Source organism: Tachysurus vachellii, chromosome 17, assembly GCF_030014155.1.
Source record: "Tachysurus vachellii isolate PV-2020 chromosome 17, HZAU_Pvac_v1, whole genome shotgun sequence".
Classification (NCBI taxonomy): domain Eukaryota; kingdom Metazoa; phylum Chordata; class Actinopteri; order Siluriformes; family Bagridae; genus Tachysurus; species Tachysurus vachellii.
This window is the reverse complement of record NC_083476.1, coordinates 2,392,501-2,410,652: the sequence shown is the minus strand read 5'-3', so window position 1 is coordinate 2,410,652 and position 18,152 is coordinate 2,392,501. Positions and strand designations below refer to the sequence as shown.

General features: G+C 42.5%; 2 protein-coding genes across 17 annotated transcripts in view; one reads left to right on the top strand and one right to left on the bottom strand.

The window, feature by feature from the left end:
* The first annotated feature begins 138 nt into the window (after nt 1-138).
* On the top strand, nt 139-7,918 carry zgc:86839 (Cyclin-dependent kinases regulatory subunit 2-like). 8 transcript variants are annotated; one of them, XR_009649829.1, is made up of 7 exons: nt 139-321; nt 2,112-2,239; nt 3,015-3,107; nt 4,011-4,064; nt 6,049-6,179; nt 6,308-6,341; nt 6,768-7,918. XR_009649829.1 is itself a non-coding variant. In XM_060891717.1 (4 exons), exons 1-3 carry the CDS (start codon nt 263-265, stop codon nt 3,059-3,061), a joined length of 234 nt encoding a protein of 77 aa, XP_060747700.1. In that variant the 5' UTR covers nt 139-262; the 3' UTR covers nt 3,062-3,107; nt 6,768-7,918. The 8 variants fall into 8 exon arrangements, 1 of the variants encoding a protein (XP_060747700.1); XR_009649830.1 differs by lacking the exon at nt 6,308-6,341; XR_009649825.1 differs by having other exon boundaries at nt 6,049-6,341.
* sema4d (sema domain, immunoglobulin domain (Ig), transmembrane domain (TM) and short cytoplasmic domain, (semaphorin) 4D) overlaps nt 7,627-18,152 on the bottom strand; it is a 50,028-nt gene continuing 39,502 nt past the window's right edge. For 8 of the 9 annotated variants that reach the window (XM_060891710.1, XM_060891708.1, XM_060891709.1 and 5 more), the window contains 13 exons: nt 16,780-16,925; nt 16,306-16,368; nt 16,096-16,194; nt 15,545-15,638; nt 15,314-15,430; nt 14,090-14,241; nt 13,821-13,996; nt 13,495-13,651; nt 12,716-12,938; nt 12,482-12,597; nt 12,072-12,247; nt 11,570-11,616; nt 7,627-10,702 (listed from right to left, as the gene is read on the bottom strand). In XM_060891710.1, the coding sequence (XP_060747693.1) occupies nt 9,717-10,702; nt 11,570-11,616; nt 12,072-12,247; nt 12,482-12,597; nt 12,716-12,938; nt 13,495-13,651; nt 13,821-13,996; nt 14,090-14,241; nt 15,314-15,430; nt 15,545-15,638; nt 16,096-16,194; nt 16,306-16,368; nt 16,780-16,925 (2,552 nt within the window). In that variant the 3' untranslated portion in view covers nt 7,627-9,716. The remainder of the gene's footprint in view (nt 10,703-11,569; nt 11,617-12,071; nt 12,248-12,481; nt 12,598-12,715; nt 12,939-13,494; nt 13,652-13,820; nt 13,997-14,089; nt 14,242-15,313; nt 15,431-15,544; nt 15,639-16,095; nt 16,195-16,305; nt 16,369-16,779; nt 16,926-18,152) is intronic. The other variant, XR_009649824.1, reaches the window with a different exon arrangement.

Below are 18,152 nucleotides of genomic sequence, written 5' to 3'. Positions count from 1 at the left end.
GGCGGGGTTTATTTAAACGCACACTTAGGGGCTGAATTACAAATAAACTCAGTGCACTACGTAGGGCGCTTTGGAAGTGCGCGTGCTCAGTGGCGGCGTTTACGTCACGTGGTTCCTTCTAGCCAATCAGACAAGCGAAATCTCATTTTAATCGCGCATTCAAAAAAGTTTTCTTTTTTGCAAAGCGCTCGTGCGGCTGGACGAGAACATTCCATAGAGAACGTTAATGCTGAGGTGATTTAGTTTGTTTAGCGCACGCGCCATGGCTCATAAACAAATCTACTACTCAGATAAATACACCGACGACCTCTACGAGTACAGGTAAATAAAGTCAGGCTAACTGTGCTTAGTTTAATAGCCTTAGCTATGTAGCAGCTAACAGGCTAAATAGTAAACTTTCTCTCCACTGAGGTGAAACTTTTCTCCCCTGGAAGTGAGGAAAAGAAGACGAACAAGTTTGACTAACAAGTTTGTATGTAGTAAAATATCGCTAAGTAAAAGTCTAAGGTCGAATTTGTAAGTTTTTTTTACACCCTCGGTTTGTGCTACATGGTGCTGAGGCGTCACGCGGCCCTTTGATGTGCAGCTGAACAAATCTGAGGGAAAAAGGTCATATCTCGATACTCAGGGAGATCATATCGCGATACTTTTGGAGAAGCAGACAGTGTTTTGTGGTAAAGTATACAAAAAAAATTGAGAAATATCACAAGTCGGACGTTTGAGGTAACAAGTCGGACGTTTGAGGTAACAAGTCGGACGTTTGAGGTAACAAGTCGGACGTTTGAGGTAACAAGTCGGACGTTTGAGGTAACAAGTCGGACGTTTGAGGTAACAAGTCGGACGTTTGAGGTAACAAGTCGGACGTTTGAGGTAACAAGTCGGACGTTTGAGGTAACAAGTCGGACGTTTGAGACTATTTATCTTCAAATGAATAAAAACTTGTCACTAATTTGATTCAATTCAATTTAAATTTATTTGTATAACACTTTAATATTGGACGTTGTCTCAAAGCAGCTTAACAGAACGTAAGAAATGTAGTACAAAAAGTTTAATATTATACAAAAGTTCAAGATTAATATTAGACTTATATTTTAATGTGTTTGTATTTATCTCTAATGAACAAGCCTGAGGTGACTCTAGTGAGGAAAAACTCCCTTGATGGAAGGGGAAGAAACCTTGAGAGGAACCAGACTCAAAAGTGAACCTCATCCTCATTTGGGTGACACCGTAGGGTGTGATTTATAAACTGTTATAAACACCAGAGATGTTTATTATGAATAATGTCCTTTCTAAAGTCAGATACAGTTTGAAAGTGGTGTATTGATCAGGAGGTTGTTGTCCTCATAGACCACATGGAGTTGGCATCTTCTCTTAGACCGAGTACTTCATGAAGCAAAAACCAACTGGAGCTGGAACATGTTTAGGATCCTCACAGGGTTGGACTCTTCTCAATGAAGGTCTGAATCTTCATGACACGGAACCCAACTGGAGCTGGTACAATCTCTGGATAGGTTAAAAAAAGATAAGCAGTGGAAAGGAAATTCAGGATTGTATTTCTGACAGTTGTTTACGGTTTGTTCATCTACAGGATCTTCGTGATCACCAGCGTGCACACACACACACACTACTCACAACAGATCAGAGCAGAAAATGTCTGATCCAGGATAACACTCAACCTGTGTTTCAACCTTTTATCAGCTCTGTTTGTCTTGGCACATCGTGCTACTGTATTCAAACTGTGGGATGCACATTAGATGTAAAATACTTGTTTAAAAAACTGCTTCAGATCTGCAAAATGTTGACATTTTACCAACGGAATGCAAAAACGTGACAAAAGAGGGGACGTCTTTTTTTTTTTTTTTTTCCCTGTCTAATTAAAACATCCAATGAGTCGAACAAACACCTGAATCTGGAGTTCAAGGTCTAATCATTGTGTCAAATGTAATCGTTAAATTAGTAGGCTTTAAAACATCGGTTATTTAAATAGATACTAAAATTATATCCCGTATGACGTTACATATTTAACCTAGTCTTTGTTTGCTCTGTTTTTGTCACGGTCAGAATCAGAGTATGAATAATTAATTGTGCTCTGAAACTTTTTCGTATGCCAGGCATGTCGTTTTGCCACGCGAGTTGGCCAAGCAAGTGCCCAAGTCCCACCTGATGTCTGAAGACGAATGGAGGAGGCTTGGTGTTCAGCAATCCCTCGGATGGGTGCATTACATGATTCACGATCCTGGTCAGTAGCAAGTCAGCATTGAGATACTGAATATTTAGTTTTCTGTATACAAGATTAATTTGTTTAACTCCTTTCCTTGTCACGCGTGATGAAACCTTTTTTTTTTTGGTGGACGACTGAGTGTGACACCCATATGTGCTTGTTGAATATCTTATTTATTTATTGATTGATTACTGTTATAAGTTCTACTGTTCTGGGAAGACTTTCCATTAGATGTTGGTGTGTGGCTGTAAGGATTTGCATGCATTCATTCATTCATTCAGCCACGAGAGCTTTAGTGAGATCAGACTCTAACGTCAAATGAGGAGGTCTGGGGGTGTATTCGGGGTTACAGATCATCCCAAAAATTATTCAGTGGGGTTCATTCAAGTTCTTCCTTTACAAACTTGGTGCTTCATGAAGCTGCAAGGGCATTACCATGCTGGAACGTGTTGGTTCCATCTTTCTGTCAGCAGTTTGGGGGAAAATCACAAATAGGTGTTATGGTTAATCGTCTGTGTATTTACATTTACCCGTAAATATTTAGCCGTATATTTACAAAGAAAGAGGGTAAATTCATTTAAGGTATAATATAAACAGACTCGATCATAATGAGAACAAATGTCTGAAACATCAGCTCTTTCCATCGTATCACATCACTTAGCCCTGTATGTTGTACTGGTTTTACTTGATGAGAAATTTGTTGACATGACGTGCAGATTTATTATTTTATTTATTTATTTATTATTAAAAGAAAGTCACTTCCTCTTTTTCTCCCCCCCCCCTGTCCTTCCAGAACCGCACATCCTGTTATTTAGAAGGCCTCTTCCGAAGCAGCAGTGACACTGAGACCCACTGATTCTCTGGAGCCTTCCTGCGGATTATTCTGGTATTCAGTGAATACTTGCGACCTTTAAGATTAAATCCTCCTGTGCATTTAGCTGGATTTTTCACAGCTCCTACGCTCAGACAGAGAATCAGGACAATGCTAAACCATACTTAAGTGTTCAGGATTTTTAAAAAGGGGTCTTAAACATTTTCAATAACGATTCTGCACAGGAAAACGATTAATGTTCTTTGCTACATCTTTAGCATCGGTATCAGTATCGGACGTCGCCTTTTTGTGACTGAAGATGAGAGAGAGTTTTTTTTTTTTTTCCACAGTATTTTAGTTAACTTGTATTTCTTGCAGAGCGTCGCGCGGACGTGGCGCACTTTCACCAAGTTTGGGCGGGAATAATACTTTATGGAAGGCAATCAAAGAAAGCGTACACTAGTCCTTGTTTCTTTTGTCAATCGATTTGACTTATGAAGAGTGAGGTTCTTTATTTGATTATGAAGCAAAGCACTGAAATGTGGCGAGACCTAATGCTGGGGAATAAAACCACATGATTTTTTTTTTTAATTGATAAAAAAAAAAAAAATGGTAAACACAAATGCTTAAACTTCTGTAATGTTGTCAGGATTAAGCTGTAAATGTTGACCTTTTGTGTACGAAGCATTATAAACGGTCAGTTACCAAGGAGATGGCAACGAATAATGTTTTTGCTATAAATGTGCCTTGAAATGCAAAGTAATGTTCATTTTAAGAAAAATGTTGACATTCAGAAATGGAAAATGACTTCATTTTATGTTGTCAAGTAAAAAAAAAAAAGACCATTGTGAAGCCAGCATGTCATATACAATCTAATAAATATAAATATAATTGCTTTTTCATATTGAATATTTTATGGAAGAAAATCCTTAGTGTTGCGGTGTGTTTTTTACACAATCTAATTCCTTGTTTCAGCAGAAGATGGTGCTGTGATGCCACTGATAATATTTACAGTGTCTCTCAGAAGTCTCTGTAAGTGATCTTTATTTGGGTTATTTGGATATTAGGGTTTAATACGAGCTCATGTTCAGCAGTTCATTTATCCCAAACGTCCTAAAACAATCTAGCTGTAAAATGGAATACTAATAATTTAATCTTTGTTTAGGTAGAGAAGCCATAATGTGTTTTTTTTTTTTTTTTTAAACTAAAAAAAGCTGACTCTGAATGAGATCTGATTAATAACAACCCAAAAAAAAGCACGCTGAAAATCCGAACCTTTTCGATGTCCGATTTATTGAGTACATTCATTTAGCAAGACGGTCATAACACTGAAATATCTATATCGACCCTTTCCACGTGTGAAGGCAGGAAACAATATAGCAATAGTAAATATTTGTAGATGATTTCTAGCTGTGAGTAGAAAGATGAGTATAAAAGGTAAAAGTAAGGCATCATATTGGTTGTTTTTGGGTTAAGGTTTATACGGCAGCACAAAGTGGTTCATATTTTTATTATTTTCTTAGAGAAGTGTCTCAGTAGCATGTCTCGGGGTTAGGTCTGTTTTTACTTTACCTGAAGAGTGTAGAGAATACTTTAAGATAAAACGTGTATCCTGTGTGGCTCTGTTTCTCCCGTTAATGGTGTTTTAGCACCAAAGCCTGAAGATTATTAAACGATGGCTGTTCTAAACATTATACTAAATATTACATATGATAAATGTATTTAAAAGAATGAGCCAATTCTCGACCTAATCTAATTTTGGAAAGATCTTGCAAGGTTCGTTTTTACATCGATGAACTCCGCCCCGGTTTGATTAGTTGCTTAACTGTGCCTTGTTTTCCTTAAAAAGGCCGTTCATGAAGACCACGATAGGAGCAAGAACACTTTCTATCATACCTGCAGTTCCCCTTGCAGGCAATAGAGGGCTCTAAATATGACAAACTGCCCCTTTACCACCTTGTGTCTTTCTTAAAACATTTCACTGGAAATCTTTTAAAAATTTGTGGCTTTAAAATTTCACACAGACATGATAACGACACAAAAAAAACCTAATAATTTCCTAAACACACACATTCTCTCAGGCGCCCTTGTGTTTTACTTGCACACAAGTGAAATTTAAATGTAAAACCTCAAGCAGCTTTCGACCTAAAACCGATCTGTGCATCGTGGCCCGAAACCATGAGATTTTCTTCTGTCGTTTCAAACATCTGGCTTTGTGAAAACACCAGATTTCCGAAACACCGGCTGAAGATTCTCTTTAGTTTTTAACCCCAAAGGGAGAGAGAGAGAGAGAGAGATAGAGGATGAGGGCGTGCTGGATTCATCCTGGCTGAGTGAAGAGCGCACACGACAAGTACGGAAACTCGTCCAGTGATAAAAGCTCGTTCAGAGTATATCTTGTCCGTCACAGCTTTCCTGTTGAGGACACAAACACACACACACACGCTTTCATTTTCCTCCTTGCTTTCTGTATTCTTGTGCATTTTTCTCAGTCTTTTTTATTATTTGCTTTCATATCCTTCCTTTAAAAATGCCACAAAATGCCATGCTATGTGATTTCTGGGTGGTACAAAGTTGAAGAAAAAACAGTTCAAGTGTGATTAGTGGGGTTAAGTGGGACCCCGATATGACACGATGCCTTGCTCTCACCGTTTTCCTCACGTCAGTGTTTCTTGCTTCTAGACTCACTTTTTCTGCTTAATAATTTACAGCGTTTGCTCGGCAGACAGTCGGTTAGGATGGCATGCGAACACACAAGCCACAGCCGATTTCTCTTCCTGTTTTCTCAAGCAGAATAAAGCGCACACAACCACGTAAGCGCATGTCTCACACGTACGCGAAAACACGTTGCCTGTAGCTTGGGCAAGACATTATGTAGATGCTTAGGATAAATAGACTGCAAAGATTTTATTTTTAATCTACATTCGATACGAACAAAACACTCCAGCAGTCCAGTGAGCCAGTCGATGCTCAGGTGGATGTGTGTGTGTGTGTGTGTGTGTGTGTACCTACCCAGAGTTTCTTCCAGTTATTAAAATGTCTCTCATGCTCGGTGAGGGCGGCTCTCCACTGGTTCAGCTCTTCTGACACGGTGTCGGCTTCATCTGTGAAAACACACACAACAGATTCTACCTGGAGAGCAACTGTGTACGGTGGTCTGAGAAAACCCACTTGGTCAAAATGATTTTTTTTCTACTTATAAAATACCGTTTATGTCGATATGAAGACACCATAAATACATATTAAAGGGTCTTATTGCTTTATTTCTTTTACAGCATCAGTGTGTTAGAGGAACCCAAGGAACCAAGGGTATAATTGTTTGTGATATAGGGTACTGTAAGGGGTATAATAGAGTAAGGGGTATTATAGTGTGTGATATAGAGTACTGTAAGGGGTATTGTAGTGTGTGATATAGAGTAAGGGGGTATAATAGTGTGTGATATAGAGTAAGGGGTATAATAGTGTGTGATATAGAGTAAGGGGTATTATAGTGTGTGATAGAGTAAAGGGGTATAATTAATTGTGATATAGAGTACTGTAAGGGGTATAATAGTGTGAGATATGGAGTAAGGGGTATAATAGTGTGAGATATGGAGTAAGGGGTATAATAGTGTGATGTGTTCTAGTATTGTAATAATGAGTATATAAGTAATAATAATGTATGATTATATAACAGTATAATAAAGTATATTTTCCCCTAAATAACTGTTTTATTTGCTGCATGTTTAACTGCAGGCCCACAGGAAGATTAAATGACAGACACATCTGATGGCCTCCAGACTCGAGCGTAACAGAATTTCATCCCCGACTGAACTGTTCATCTCTTCTAATAGGACCCATTACCTCTGCTGCTGAGTCGCAGATCGATTTTTGACGTGTCATTTCCTGCCCCTGACACGGCGCTGCACTGGTATTGTGTGTCTTTACTCAGAGGCTCCTCCCTCACCCAGCTGCTCACCAGCACATCACCAGCACAGAGGGCGTGTCTGTACTCCGTGACCGGCGTCTCCAGTCTCCGCCCGTTCGAGTGCCACTGAAGGCTAACGTCACCAGGACCTGAGGAACAAACGGCACTTACACACGAACAAAACACACTCGGCACTCGCAAAGCTTCAGCTCTTACCACATGCTTCATTCTCAGCTTCAACAGCTACGTGCTTTAGGTGAAACCAAGCGAGGAAGCAATCGGGTTAAAAAAAATAAACACACACATGCGTAAATACGGTACATCAGTAGGTGATCCACAATATTAAATGTAACTGTAAAGGGATAAAAATGTACCTTTATTCTTTAACAAATGCAAATTGTTGACAGATCGCTGTTGTATAAGTGGAATAAAACATGTCAGAAAATAATCAACTCGTTCTGTAGGGCTCGTTTAAGAAGTAGTTTAAACCAACCGGCGTGAAGTTTTCCGTCGAAACCCGATTTGCAGGAACATTATGGGATGTAACTGAAAATTTCCTGTACTGCAGCTTCATGATGACTTCAGAGCGAACGTGTTAATCGTGACACGTCCCGCTTCCGACGTCCGAGAAGACGTTTGTTTACGATTTACAATCTCCGATACGAGCGAAAGGAAGCAAACAGGATCTTTAACGTCGATTAATTCATTTATTAAGGTGGCTAAAATTGAGAGAAAACAATATGTACAGTCAGAATATACATCTGGACTTATATTTACACTGTACAAGCAAAATAAAAACAACAAGATCATCATACAGAAACAGGTCAAATGTCCAATGTGCTCAAAGTTCATTTTGATGTTACTTTCTTTCTTACTTTTTTTTTATTTTTTTTTTAATAATATTTAAACAAAGGCAACTCGAACAGCAAACATCGGAGGAAAGAAATCTGATTTTCCAACTGGGAAAAAAAAAAAAGAATAGAAGGAACTTTCTTCTTATATTTTGAAGTGTTGTGCAAAATGTTCCAGAGTTTAAGAGCTACTCAAACACTGAGTGGTTTCAGGCTTCAAGGCAGTGACGGAGGGTTGGGTGTTTTCAGAAGATCTGGCAACATGCATCGCTGAGAACCTGCATTATGTCAGGACTTCATTAGGGCTTCCTCGTCTTCGTAAAGTTTAACAGAACCTTTTATGGATTAATCCGAAGCTCGGAACAGCCGTGATGAATAAAAAGAGAAATACAGAAAGGAAGCGAAGGAAGAACTTTTGTGGAGTTTCCTGAACAGTTGAAGGAGAAGATAGAGAGAGAGAGAGAGAGAGAGAGAAATCGAGCAAATGTGGATAGGGGAATGAATAGTGTGGAAACACTAGGAGAGAGAACAGAGAAAGAAGTAAAGGTAAAGAGAGAATGAGTGAGAGAGAAAGAGGGGGAATACATCACAACAGCAAGCATGAGAGACTGCAAGCAGGCCAGGCAGGCTGCACAGGTCAAAGGTCAGAGGTACCACTCACCCACAGCCAGGCAGAACAGGAGGAAGGCCTGGTGGGAGTGAACACCCCAGGACTGATCGCTCAACAGCGGGGGGAGCAGGCGAGCACCTCCACCCTCCACACCTCTCCAGGATGAGGAGGAGGAGGAAGAGGAGGAGGAGGAGGATGGAAAAGACGAGCAGGCTGTGCAGGGAGAGAGAGAGAGAGAGCAAGAGACTGAGTGAGTGAGAAAGAGAGTGAGAGAGAGAGAGTGTAAGTGAGTAAAAGAGAGAGAGATGAGAGAGAGAAAGAGAGAGAGAGAGACAGTAAGAAATTCAGAAATCACACACAGAGGTGAGTGAGATGGAAATTGAGAATTTGTTAGTTAAAACAATTAAAGAGGAAAAAACCCTCCAAATTCCTACTAAGCTGATTTAGATGCTTTAATAATAATAATAATAATAATAATAATAATAATCTTTCTGCAGAAGCCTGACGTCACACATTTCTGCGTATTGTGCCGATCGTGGGGTTTCTCCAGGATCAGGGCTGTTAGAGAAGAACCCAGAAAGTTCACATCAACATATTATGGAATATAATGGAATAAGAACCACAGAACCACAGGGTAACAGGAACCGAGCCCGGAAAGCCAACCTGTTCACCAGGACACCAGTTTTACTGAACCGAGCGCTCACAGTTTATTGTACGCTTCTTTCTTTCTTTTTTTTTTTCATTGGGAAAAAATACTGTTGCATCATCATCATCATCAGTCTTAACTCACAGTCTTAATTTCCACATCCACGAGGAAGGAATTTCCTCCCGATGTTCTGTCCGGAATTCTGTTTATTTTTTTAAACAATCCTTCCTCCGTGTGCTGATCAGGAAAGATCTGGCGAAGTCGGATCGACGTCCCTGAGAGAGGAACACGCAACGATGCAACAAACAGATTGTACGGAAGGTGGAAGGAGGGAAAAAAGAGGAAAATTTCCCCCATCTAAAAAAAAAATTATATATATATATATATATATATATATATATATATATATATATATATATTACTCCAATTTGGAAAACTTTGAGTTAACTTACCAATTTGGTAAACCACGTTTCCAATTTGGAATCATGTGGATTTATTTTTTTGCTTGATGATCTATGCAAAAAAACGACGCTGTCAAAAATCGGATTGTCAAAAAAAAAAAAAAAGTGAGACAGCAAGACCATGAAAAAAATGTGTGAGATGTTTGGGAATAAATCTATCCAAACGCTGGTATACGAGCCAGAGAAAAGTCGTCTGTTCTGTCTTTCCGTTACGATTCGTCAGCGTCTGCGTACTTGATCGAATCCGATTCGCATTTAACGTCAAACGGCCCCTGTTTCAAGGCTCCGTTGTTCTCTCCTTCACAGCTATTTGATGGGATTTTCCCGTTTCCGTATTCCGTTTCCGTTTCGTATCCTGTGTCTCGGAGTGCTCCGTTCTGATGTGGTGGTCCGTGCGGGTCACGTTTTTCTGGCAACACTTCCATTAATCCCCCCTCACAGGCTGCGTACTCGCGCTGCGGCTTCTTCTGCGAGCCGAGCATGGCGGCTCGGAGCCTCAGACACGGACCAGGAAGGTACTGCATGTAGCAGTTGTACACCAGGCCGCACAGGAACAGGAGGAAGAAAAGCAGGAAGAGGAACAACAGAGCTTTACTGTTGTCATACTGGAGGTACTTTGCATGCGGATCCTTGATCTCAGGTCCTTGATTTTGTGAATCGCTACTTTGAGGAGGGACGTAATGTTTAGTGTCTGCTTTTACGCCGTAGACGTTAGCCGTGGTAGCGGGGCGGGTTAGTGGGGGCGGAGGAACACTGGACCGGGTAGATGGCGTTAGTGGTGAAGGTCCTGCGGTGTTACTGTTGCCGTTATTACCTCGTGATGCCGTGGTGGTGGTGGTAGTGCGTGATGTGGACGGATCGGGATTGGGAACGTCGATGATCTCGACCGAGGACATGGGCATGATTTCAGAACGCTCCAGACGGAGGATGTAGGAGGCTTCCAACCGGGTGAAGTTCTTCCCGGCCGCGGACTCTACGGTCCAGCACTCGTAGTGGCCCTGGTTCTGTGGAGCCACGCTGTAGATGAGCAGCGCTGAGTCGCCCATCACCAGGAAGTGAGCCGACTCGGTCAGGATGCTGTCGTTGACCTTCCAAAACACCTGTGCCAGGTTGGAGCGCACGGTGCACGCCAGCTCCGCCGAACTGCCCGGCTTTACCACCATCTGCTGTGGGTGGTTTATAGAGCGTGGTCTCGCTGTGGAGGAGACGAGATGGGAGACAGGATTAAAATGCAGAAATGCTCATGTAAATCTAATGCTAACGCTGCAACTCTACTGTACCCAGAATGATCCAAGTTAAATGTTTACTGCTTCCAATCTAAACCCAGAGCAAGGTTTTATAATCGTTTATGTTCTGTATAGCTGCTTTGAGACAATGTCTCTAAATTGTCTCTCAATTGTCTGTAAACTCTCTAAATTCTAGCTGGCTTCTCTTGGTATAGGGGACTTCTTCTATCTTCCGACGCGACCGTAAGATTTCGAGTTATCGGACACTACGTGCCGCTCCGGCGACGACTCTTAACGTCAGCCGCGTTCACACTCCGAAGTTTTCTTTAATTAACTCTTTTCACAGTTGTTTGATTCTAGCAGAAGAACATACGTGGCTGTTTTAACGGATGAGCCGTGAGACGGTCTACAGATTAAATCAGAGTAAACGCTCGATGATGGGAGATCATGCGGGCTGTCAGAGTTTGTGCTAGTGGTAGACACGGGTCACATACAAACACCGACGTGATTAACATCAGATCGACTGATAATCGCAGCTCTTATCCAGATCGACCACACTCAGCGTCTCAACCACCAGCTTTAACTACTTTACTATCGGAACCGTCACCGTGACAGCAAAAGAATGCGGTCGGCAAAAAATGTTCTCAAGAATTTGCATTGCAAACGGGTTACAGAGATATGAGGTTCCTGTCCTGACCGTCAGGACTAGTCATGTGTGTGTCATTATTATTACAGATAAATATTTATCTGATGAAAACGTACTCTGTTTACGTTCACGGAGGGCAGGAAGGATTTCTTTATGGATGTGAATGTGGACGGTTATCTAAAGCACCTACCTGATGGACACTTGTCTGCATCCCCTTTCAGGTTCTGAATGTACTTCCTGTAGATTAGAAACAGAAAGATGATAACAAGCTGCATTTTATACATTCCGATAATAATCAGGGGACGATCTGAAGAAGAACATCAGGTTCTATCTTTTTTATGGAAAATTCACTTAAATTTTACAGAAAATAATATAATATAATCTATATTAATAATATATACACACACATATATATTTATCTATATATAAAAATGCAGATAATTTCCCTCACTTATGAGAATTAGACTCTTTTCAGCCGTTCATTTTATTCATTAAAATTTTGTTCAAATGATTCTAAGAATCAAAATAAATCGACTCGTGATTCGGTGTCCTGAAGCCCAAGATGCCCAGCTGCAGTCTGAGCAGACCCACAATGCGCTACGAGTACATAATCAGTCACAATATTTCTAACCATCCCTACAATACACGTGACGCGACACACTCGCGACGTCGTGTTCAGGTGAGTCACTAACCTGGGCGGTTTGTTATCCTGCTTCTGGAAAATGTTGATACAGGAAGCAGCGTGCGTGTCCCAGGCACAGTACGGGTCACGGGTGAGAACGCAGTCTGCGCAGGTCACGTATTTGTCGCAGAAGGCAGTGGGAGACTGGATGACCCCCGAGTCCGAGCCTGCGTACAGGAAGCTGCCCTGTAGTGAACAAAGTAATGAGTTAGTGTATTTGTGAATATAACAGATTTAATAACAGATTAATAGGGGTTTGGGTCTCATGCATAAAATCCCCTTAGTGTTACTCAAAATCAGATTTATTTATAAATATTACACAATGAACATCGTACATTTATATATAAAAACGCTGTGCTACTGTAATCGAGTACTAATACTGTATAAACTTGACTTGTATAGTAGTTTTATGAGCTTTACCTCTTTTGTGGAGAGGAGCAGTGTTTTGATTGGCTGGGAGTTTTTCAGCAACTGGATCTCTTCGATTATGTGCGAGCCTCCTTCGTACACCACGGATTTGTGTAAAAACCCTTTATCTGATAACACAGTCATCGGAGTCGAATTTAAAAACGCGATTTTAAATTGAATTAACAGATAAGCGTCCGACGTGATTCGGACGTCTCCGTGAGGTGCAGGGACGTCACAGGCACTCACCGGTGGCGGTGAAGAGAACATCGTAGACGCTGTTGTCGAGAGCGGTGACTCTCTCCACGACAATCTGCGTGTAGTTGACGTCTTTGGCGGTGAGGCGCGGCCCCTGTCCGATGGGCAGCACGGGGTCGGCCATGAGCGGGTGGTCCTTCACAAACTGCAGCGTCTTGTCGGGCAGCAGCAGAGAGTTGGTGATGTTCTGCATGCGGTTCTGGTTGGTAATGCACTGTGGAACACAAAGAGGAGAACATTGATATATAATACATAAATGTATCCGTCTCTAATCAGTCACTCTCGCTCTTTTTCTCTATCTCAAATCCACACAAGTCGTGGCCTAATGGTTAGAGAGTTTGACTCCTAACCCTAAGGTTGTGGGTTCAAGTCTCGGGCCGGCAATACAACGACTGAAAACAACCCTCCCCAACTGCTCACCGGGCGCCGCAGCATAAATGACTGCCCACTGCTCCAGGTGTGTGTTCTCGGTGTGTGTGTGTGTGTGTGTGTGTGTGTTCACTGCAGTGTGTGTGCATTTTGGATGGGTTAAAAGCAGAGAACGAATTCTGAGTATGGGTCACGTCACAACAACTGTCTTTAATCTTAGACGCTACGACCACTTTTTCGATGCTAATGGAATTTTTTTTACATCTAAAATGGGCTACTCGTTTTTTTTTTTAAAATCACATCTCCATAAAACGTGTGGTCTTTTTTTCCTATTTTAATATAAAGTTGTAATTGTATCACAGACCCATGAGCTTGATTCTGTTATCTGGTTAAATACGCACCGCTCCAGGTCTGGGAGAGGGTGTGATGCCGTTGTATTGGACCCACTTGGTGTGGGATTGTTCCACCATGGCCTTCTGCATGTACTTCCCTTTAGAGAACACCTCGTCCACTGTGGTCATGTTATACGCACACACAGCAGAGAGGCCCATGTTTCCCCTACGAGAGACAGGAAAGAAGAAGAATTAGCATTTTATGAAAATCAAACCTCACTTCCTCATTCATTGTTGTGACAAATGACTAAGCGAAGGACTAATCTTTTAACCACACATTCTCTATCTCTCTCTCACACACACACACACACACACACACACACACCCACGCTCACCACTGGGAAGTGAAAACACCGTAGATGACCGTTTCTCTCCAGTCAGATGTTTTAACTATGAACACGTCGTGGACGACATTGAAGACAAAATTGAGCTCAGGCATGGAGCAAACCAGCTTGGCCTTCAGGAAGGATGTCCACTTCTTCTGCAGAGTCCTCTGACCGCCCAAGTCACCCTGAGATTTAACAGAAAGGGTCTTGATTAATACAAAATGGCTTTGTGTTTAAGTCGGTGTGATGGCAGCGTGGACATAAATACAGTACATCACCTTGCACACACGAGCGATACGGGGAATCAGGAGCTTCCCAAAGAACTCGTACTCCACAGAGACCTCCGTGAAGAAGTAGTAAATCTTATCGTCGTCGCCGTCCGGACTGTTGCTTCCCTCCCGGATCACGTCTGCAAACACAAACCTGGGCTCTGCACACAGGACACACAGCCAGAACAGGGGAAACATTTTAGTTTAGTAACACACACAAAAAACCTTTAGCATTAAGTAAGAAACGAAACATACTTTGGGTTATTAGGGTTATTATTGTTGTTTTATTGTTACTTATTACGAGTTAATTATTGTAGTTTTTAACAGCAAGTGTTTTCTTATAATCCTTTTATACTACACTGATTTGACTCTGATTACAAAATACTATTAATAAAAGAATATAAATACTTTATCTGTTTATAGTTACTGTAACATTGCAGAATATCTGTGAAAAGTATTCACGTTCTTGCAGCTAAATCAATCGTTCCCTGAGCAGATTCTCTCTCTCTCTCTTTCTCCATCTCTCTCCATCTCTCCCTCCATCTCCATATCTCTCAATCGCTCTCTCTCCTTCTCCATCTCTCCCTCCCTCTCCCTCACTACATCTCTCACTCCCTCTCCATCTCTTTCCCTCCCTCTCCATCTCTCTTTCCCTCCCTCTCCATCTCTCCCTCCCTCCCTCTCCATCGCTCTCTCTCCTTCTCCATCTCTCCCTCCCTCACTACATCTCTCACTCCCTCTCCATCTCTTTCCCTCCCTCTCCATCTCTCTTTCCCTCCCTCTCCATCGCTCTTTCCCTCCCTCTCAATCGCTCTCTCTCTCTCATTCTCCATCTCTCTCTCCATCTCTCCCTCTCATCTCTTTCCCTCCCTCTCCATCTCTCAATCGCTCTCTCTCCTTCTTCATCTCTCCCTCTCCATCTCTCCCTCCCCCCCTCTCTCTCAATCGCTCTCTCTCTCCTTCTCCATCTCTCCCTCCCTCTCCATCTCTCCTTCCCTCCCACTCCATCTCTCAATCGCTCCATCTCTCCCTCTCCATCTCTCCCTCTCTTAGTTAATACATCAAAACATAACTGTTGTGCCGACACTGGAGACTCCTTCCAAGCTTCATCCCTTCATCAAGCCCCTGTGAATCAGTTACTATAGAAACGATAACGTACCAGAAGCCGAGACTCTGCCCAATCAGAATGGAGCGTTTAACAGTGCCGTGGTGTAAATATGTAAATAAGCGTACCGTTGAGCCAGGAGGTGGAGTACTCGGTCCGCAGCAGGCTATGAGGACGTGAGAATCTGGAGATGATCGGCTCGCTGCCCAGGAAGTTGTACGAGGTCCCTGAGTACAACTCGCCGTCTGTACGACGAACACACACGGACATGTCCGATTAACACACAGACTGCGGATAACACGACGGACAATCAGACGCTAAGAGGAGATGGGGAGCGTGTAGAAGGACCGATCACTCACCGACCATAACCGTGGTAAAACTCTGAGTAGGGTCGTACGGACACTTCCCTCTGCCGTCGTCCTTCTTTCCCATCAGCATGAAGTCCTTTAAAGACTACACACGAGCAAGAGGCGGTTTGTGTTAAAGACAGACATGAACATCATGTTATGACAAACATGATATCACTTTGTTATCACAAAGATGCACATCAGCACTGATAAAAACAAAGAATATTCAGACAGCAGAGTGAACCAGTGAGCGAGCCTCATCCTGCCTGTCTCTGGATCTGCAGAGACTAAACTCTGGGCTTTCTGGGCTGTATTTTAGTTCTAGGAACCGTGATACTTCTAGTGGGGTTCTAGTGTTAGCAGATCGCAGTGACGTGGGAAGGTTTTTACGGTTAATAAAACCAATCTTTTAATCACCTACACGTCTGAGTTATGGTGTTTATTATGAAATCCCCACATGTGGTTTGTCTCTCAGACTGGTAGAACTGGTAGAACACCACAGAACTGTAGAACCCACAGAAATCCCAGGCTGAGAGAAGAGCCGAGACAGAGCCGTTACTCACCAGGTAATCGCAGAGCGGCTGAAACGCATGGGTCCCACACACGAACAGATGCTCTTCATCCAGCACCTGAAGAACCTGGATGTAGTTTCTACAGTCCGTCTGTAACACACAGAAAGGAAAAAGAAAAAAAAAAAAAAAAAAACACCGGGTCATCCACCAGGAGAAAAAAAACCCCAACATAAATTCTAATTATTATTTTAAAAACGTTACCTCTTCAGATTTCCCTTTTAAAGTGCACCGTGTCTTATCTAGACTCGGAACCTTCCACAACACCTAAAAACCACAAAACATTTTAGTTTTAGTTCAGGGGGAAACATCACACGCTCTACACACTCGACGCGCAAAGGCCATCTGTGTACGTTAAGCCCGTGGGAAGAAATTTCCCTTTGATTCTGATGATGTGTGATGTTCCAGGACTGAAACGAGACGGAGACGCCGGAGGAAAAACGACAGGCGGAATTTACAGGTCACAAACTTTATGAAGAGTATTAAAGAAAGCATTCATTAAAAGTATCATACGGGGTTGAACAGGGGAACGCCGGAGTGTAGCTTCAGACGTACGGCTGCTGGGTTCTTGATTCTGATTGGTCAGGAAGGTGCGTTGCTGAATTTTCTCTAACAGCAGCACTGATAGTTAATTAAAAGGTCACACCCCTATGGTGTTTTTAGGTCAGAGATCTTCACCTGGTTATTTTTGACGGACACGTTGTTGATGTCAAGCTGAAAGATGGCCTCTCTGGCCCCGACGTACAGCGCACCTCTCTCCTCGTTCAGCAACAGAGTGGAGTAGTTAAACACACCCGGCTCGGAAAACTCCACCAAGCTCATCTCTGGACACACACACAAGAGAGAAGTTAGATAAGCGTTCATTTCCTTAAACTATAAACCCACAAAAACAACATGTGTCGCGCGCCTGCGCTCGGATTAGGACTTTGTTCTGCCATAATATACGCCGTATTATAATCTCATATAAAAAGGCACTAAATGGCGCAGTGTGCTTCCCCCGAGACACTCGACTGCTTCATCTTTCACATGGAATGTTTCATGACCTCAGGCACAGAGATCAGAGAGACTCAAGCTGGTGAGACACAAGCTGTCTGAGGCAGCGGTGTGTGTGTGTGTGGGTGGAGATCTAAGAATAAAAGCAGTAGTGTGAGGTTGATGTACCTGTTGCTAACATGTTTGTTGTCTGCATATGCAAACTTTGCACTGCACCTCATACCACTTCCTGTAGTGTAAACCATCGGCTCTGACCGTGAGAAAAAATAGAGAACCGTCTCTAGTTCTCAAAGATGAGAAGAGAATAATTCTGCACCTCTCTCTCGACTATCGCCTTTTACACTGAAAATGTGATTAGCTGCAAGTATTAGGACGTTTACACGTCACATTTTCTATCGTTTTGAGTCACAGTGACCCATGTGGCTGATCTAAAGACTTTCTAATTGAGTAACATCTCAGTTTTTATGTTACCTCTCTCTCTCTCTCTCTCTCTCTCTCTCTCTCTCTCTCTCTCTCTCTCTCTCTCTCTCTCTCTCTCTCTCTCTCTCTCTCTCTCTCTCTCTCTCTCTCTCTCTCTCTCTCTCTCTCTCTCTCTCTCTCTCTCTCTCTCTCTCTCTCTCTCTCCCTCCCTCCCTCCCTCCCTCCCTCCCTCCCTCCCCTCCCCTCCTAGTCTCCTAGTTGTTGCAACAAAAAAAAAACAATATACACCTTACATGAACACCAGTGTGTGTCTGTGTTTGTGCTAAAAGAAAGATATTGTGTAATATTGTATAATGTAGTGTGTTTTTGTGTGCACATATTCAGTCAGAGAGAGAGAGAGAGAGAGAGAAAGAGAGAGAAAAAGAGAGACAGAAAGCAAGAGAGAGACAAAAAGAGAGAGCGAGAGAGAGAGAGGGGAGGGAGGGAGAGAGAGAGAGATAGATAGAGAGAGATAGATAGAGAGAGAGGGGGCGAGAGATAGATAGAGAGAGGGGGGGCGAGAGATAGATAGAGAGAGAGAGAGAGAGAGAGAGAGAGAGAGAGAGGGAGGGAGAGAGCGAGAGGGGGAGGGAGGGAGA

What these genes read in the sequence shown, in the direction of transcription:
- zgc:86839 (XM_060891717.1), top strand. Translation starts at nt 263, where the DNA reads ATGGCTCATAAACAAATCTACTACTCAGATAAATACACCGACGACCTC. An exon ending in GACGACCTCTACGAGTACAG is followed by an intron (nt 322 to 2,111) that starts GTAAATAAAGTC and finishes TTCGTATGCCAG; the next exon opens with GCATGTCGTTTTGCCACGCG. An exon ending in TTACATGATTCACGATCCTG is followed by an intron (nt 2,240 to 3,014) that starts GTCAGTAGCAAG and finishes CTGTCCTTCCAG; the next exon opens with AACCGCACATCCTGTTATTT.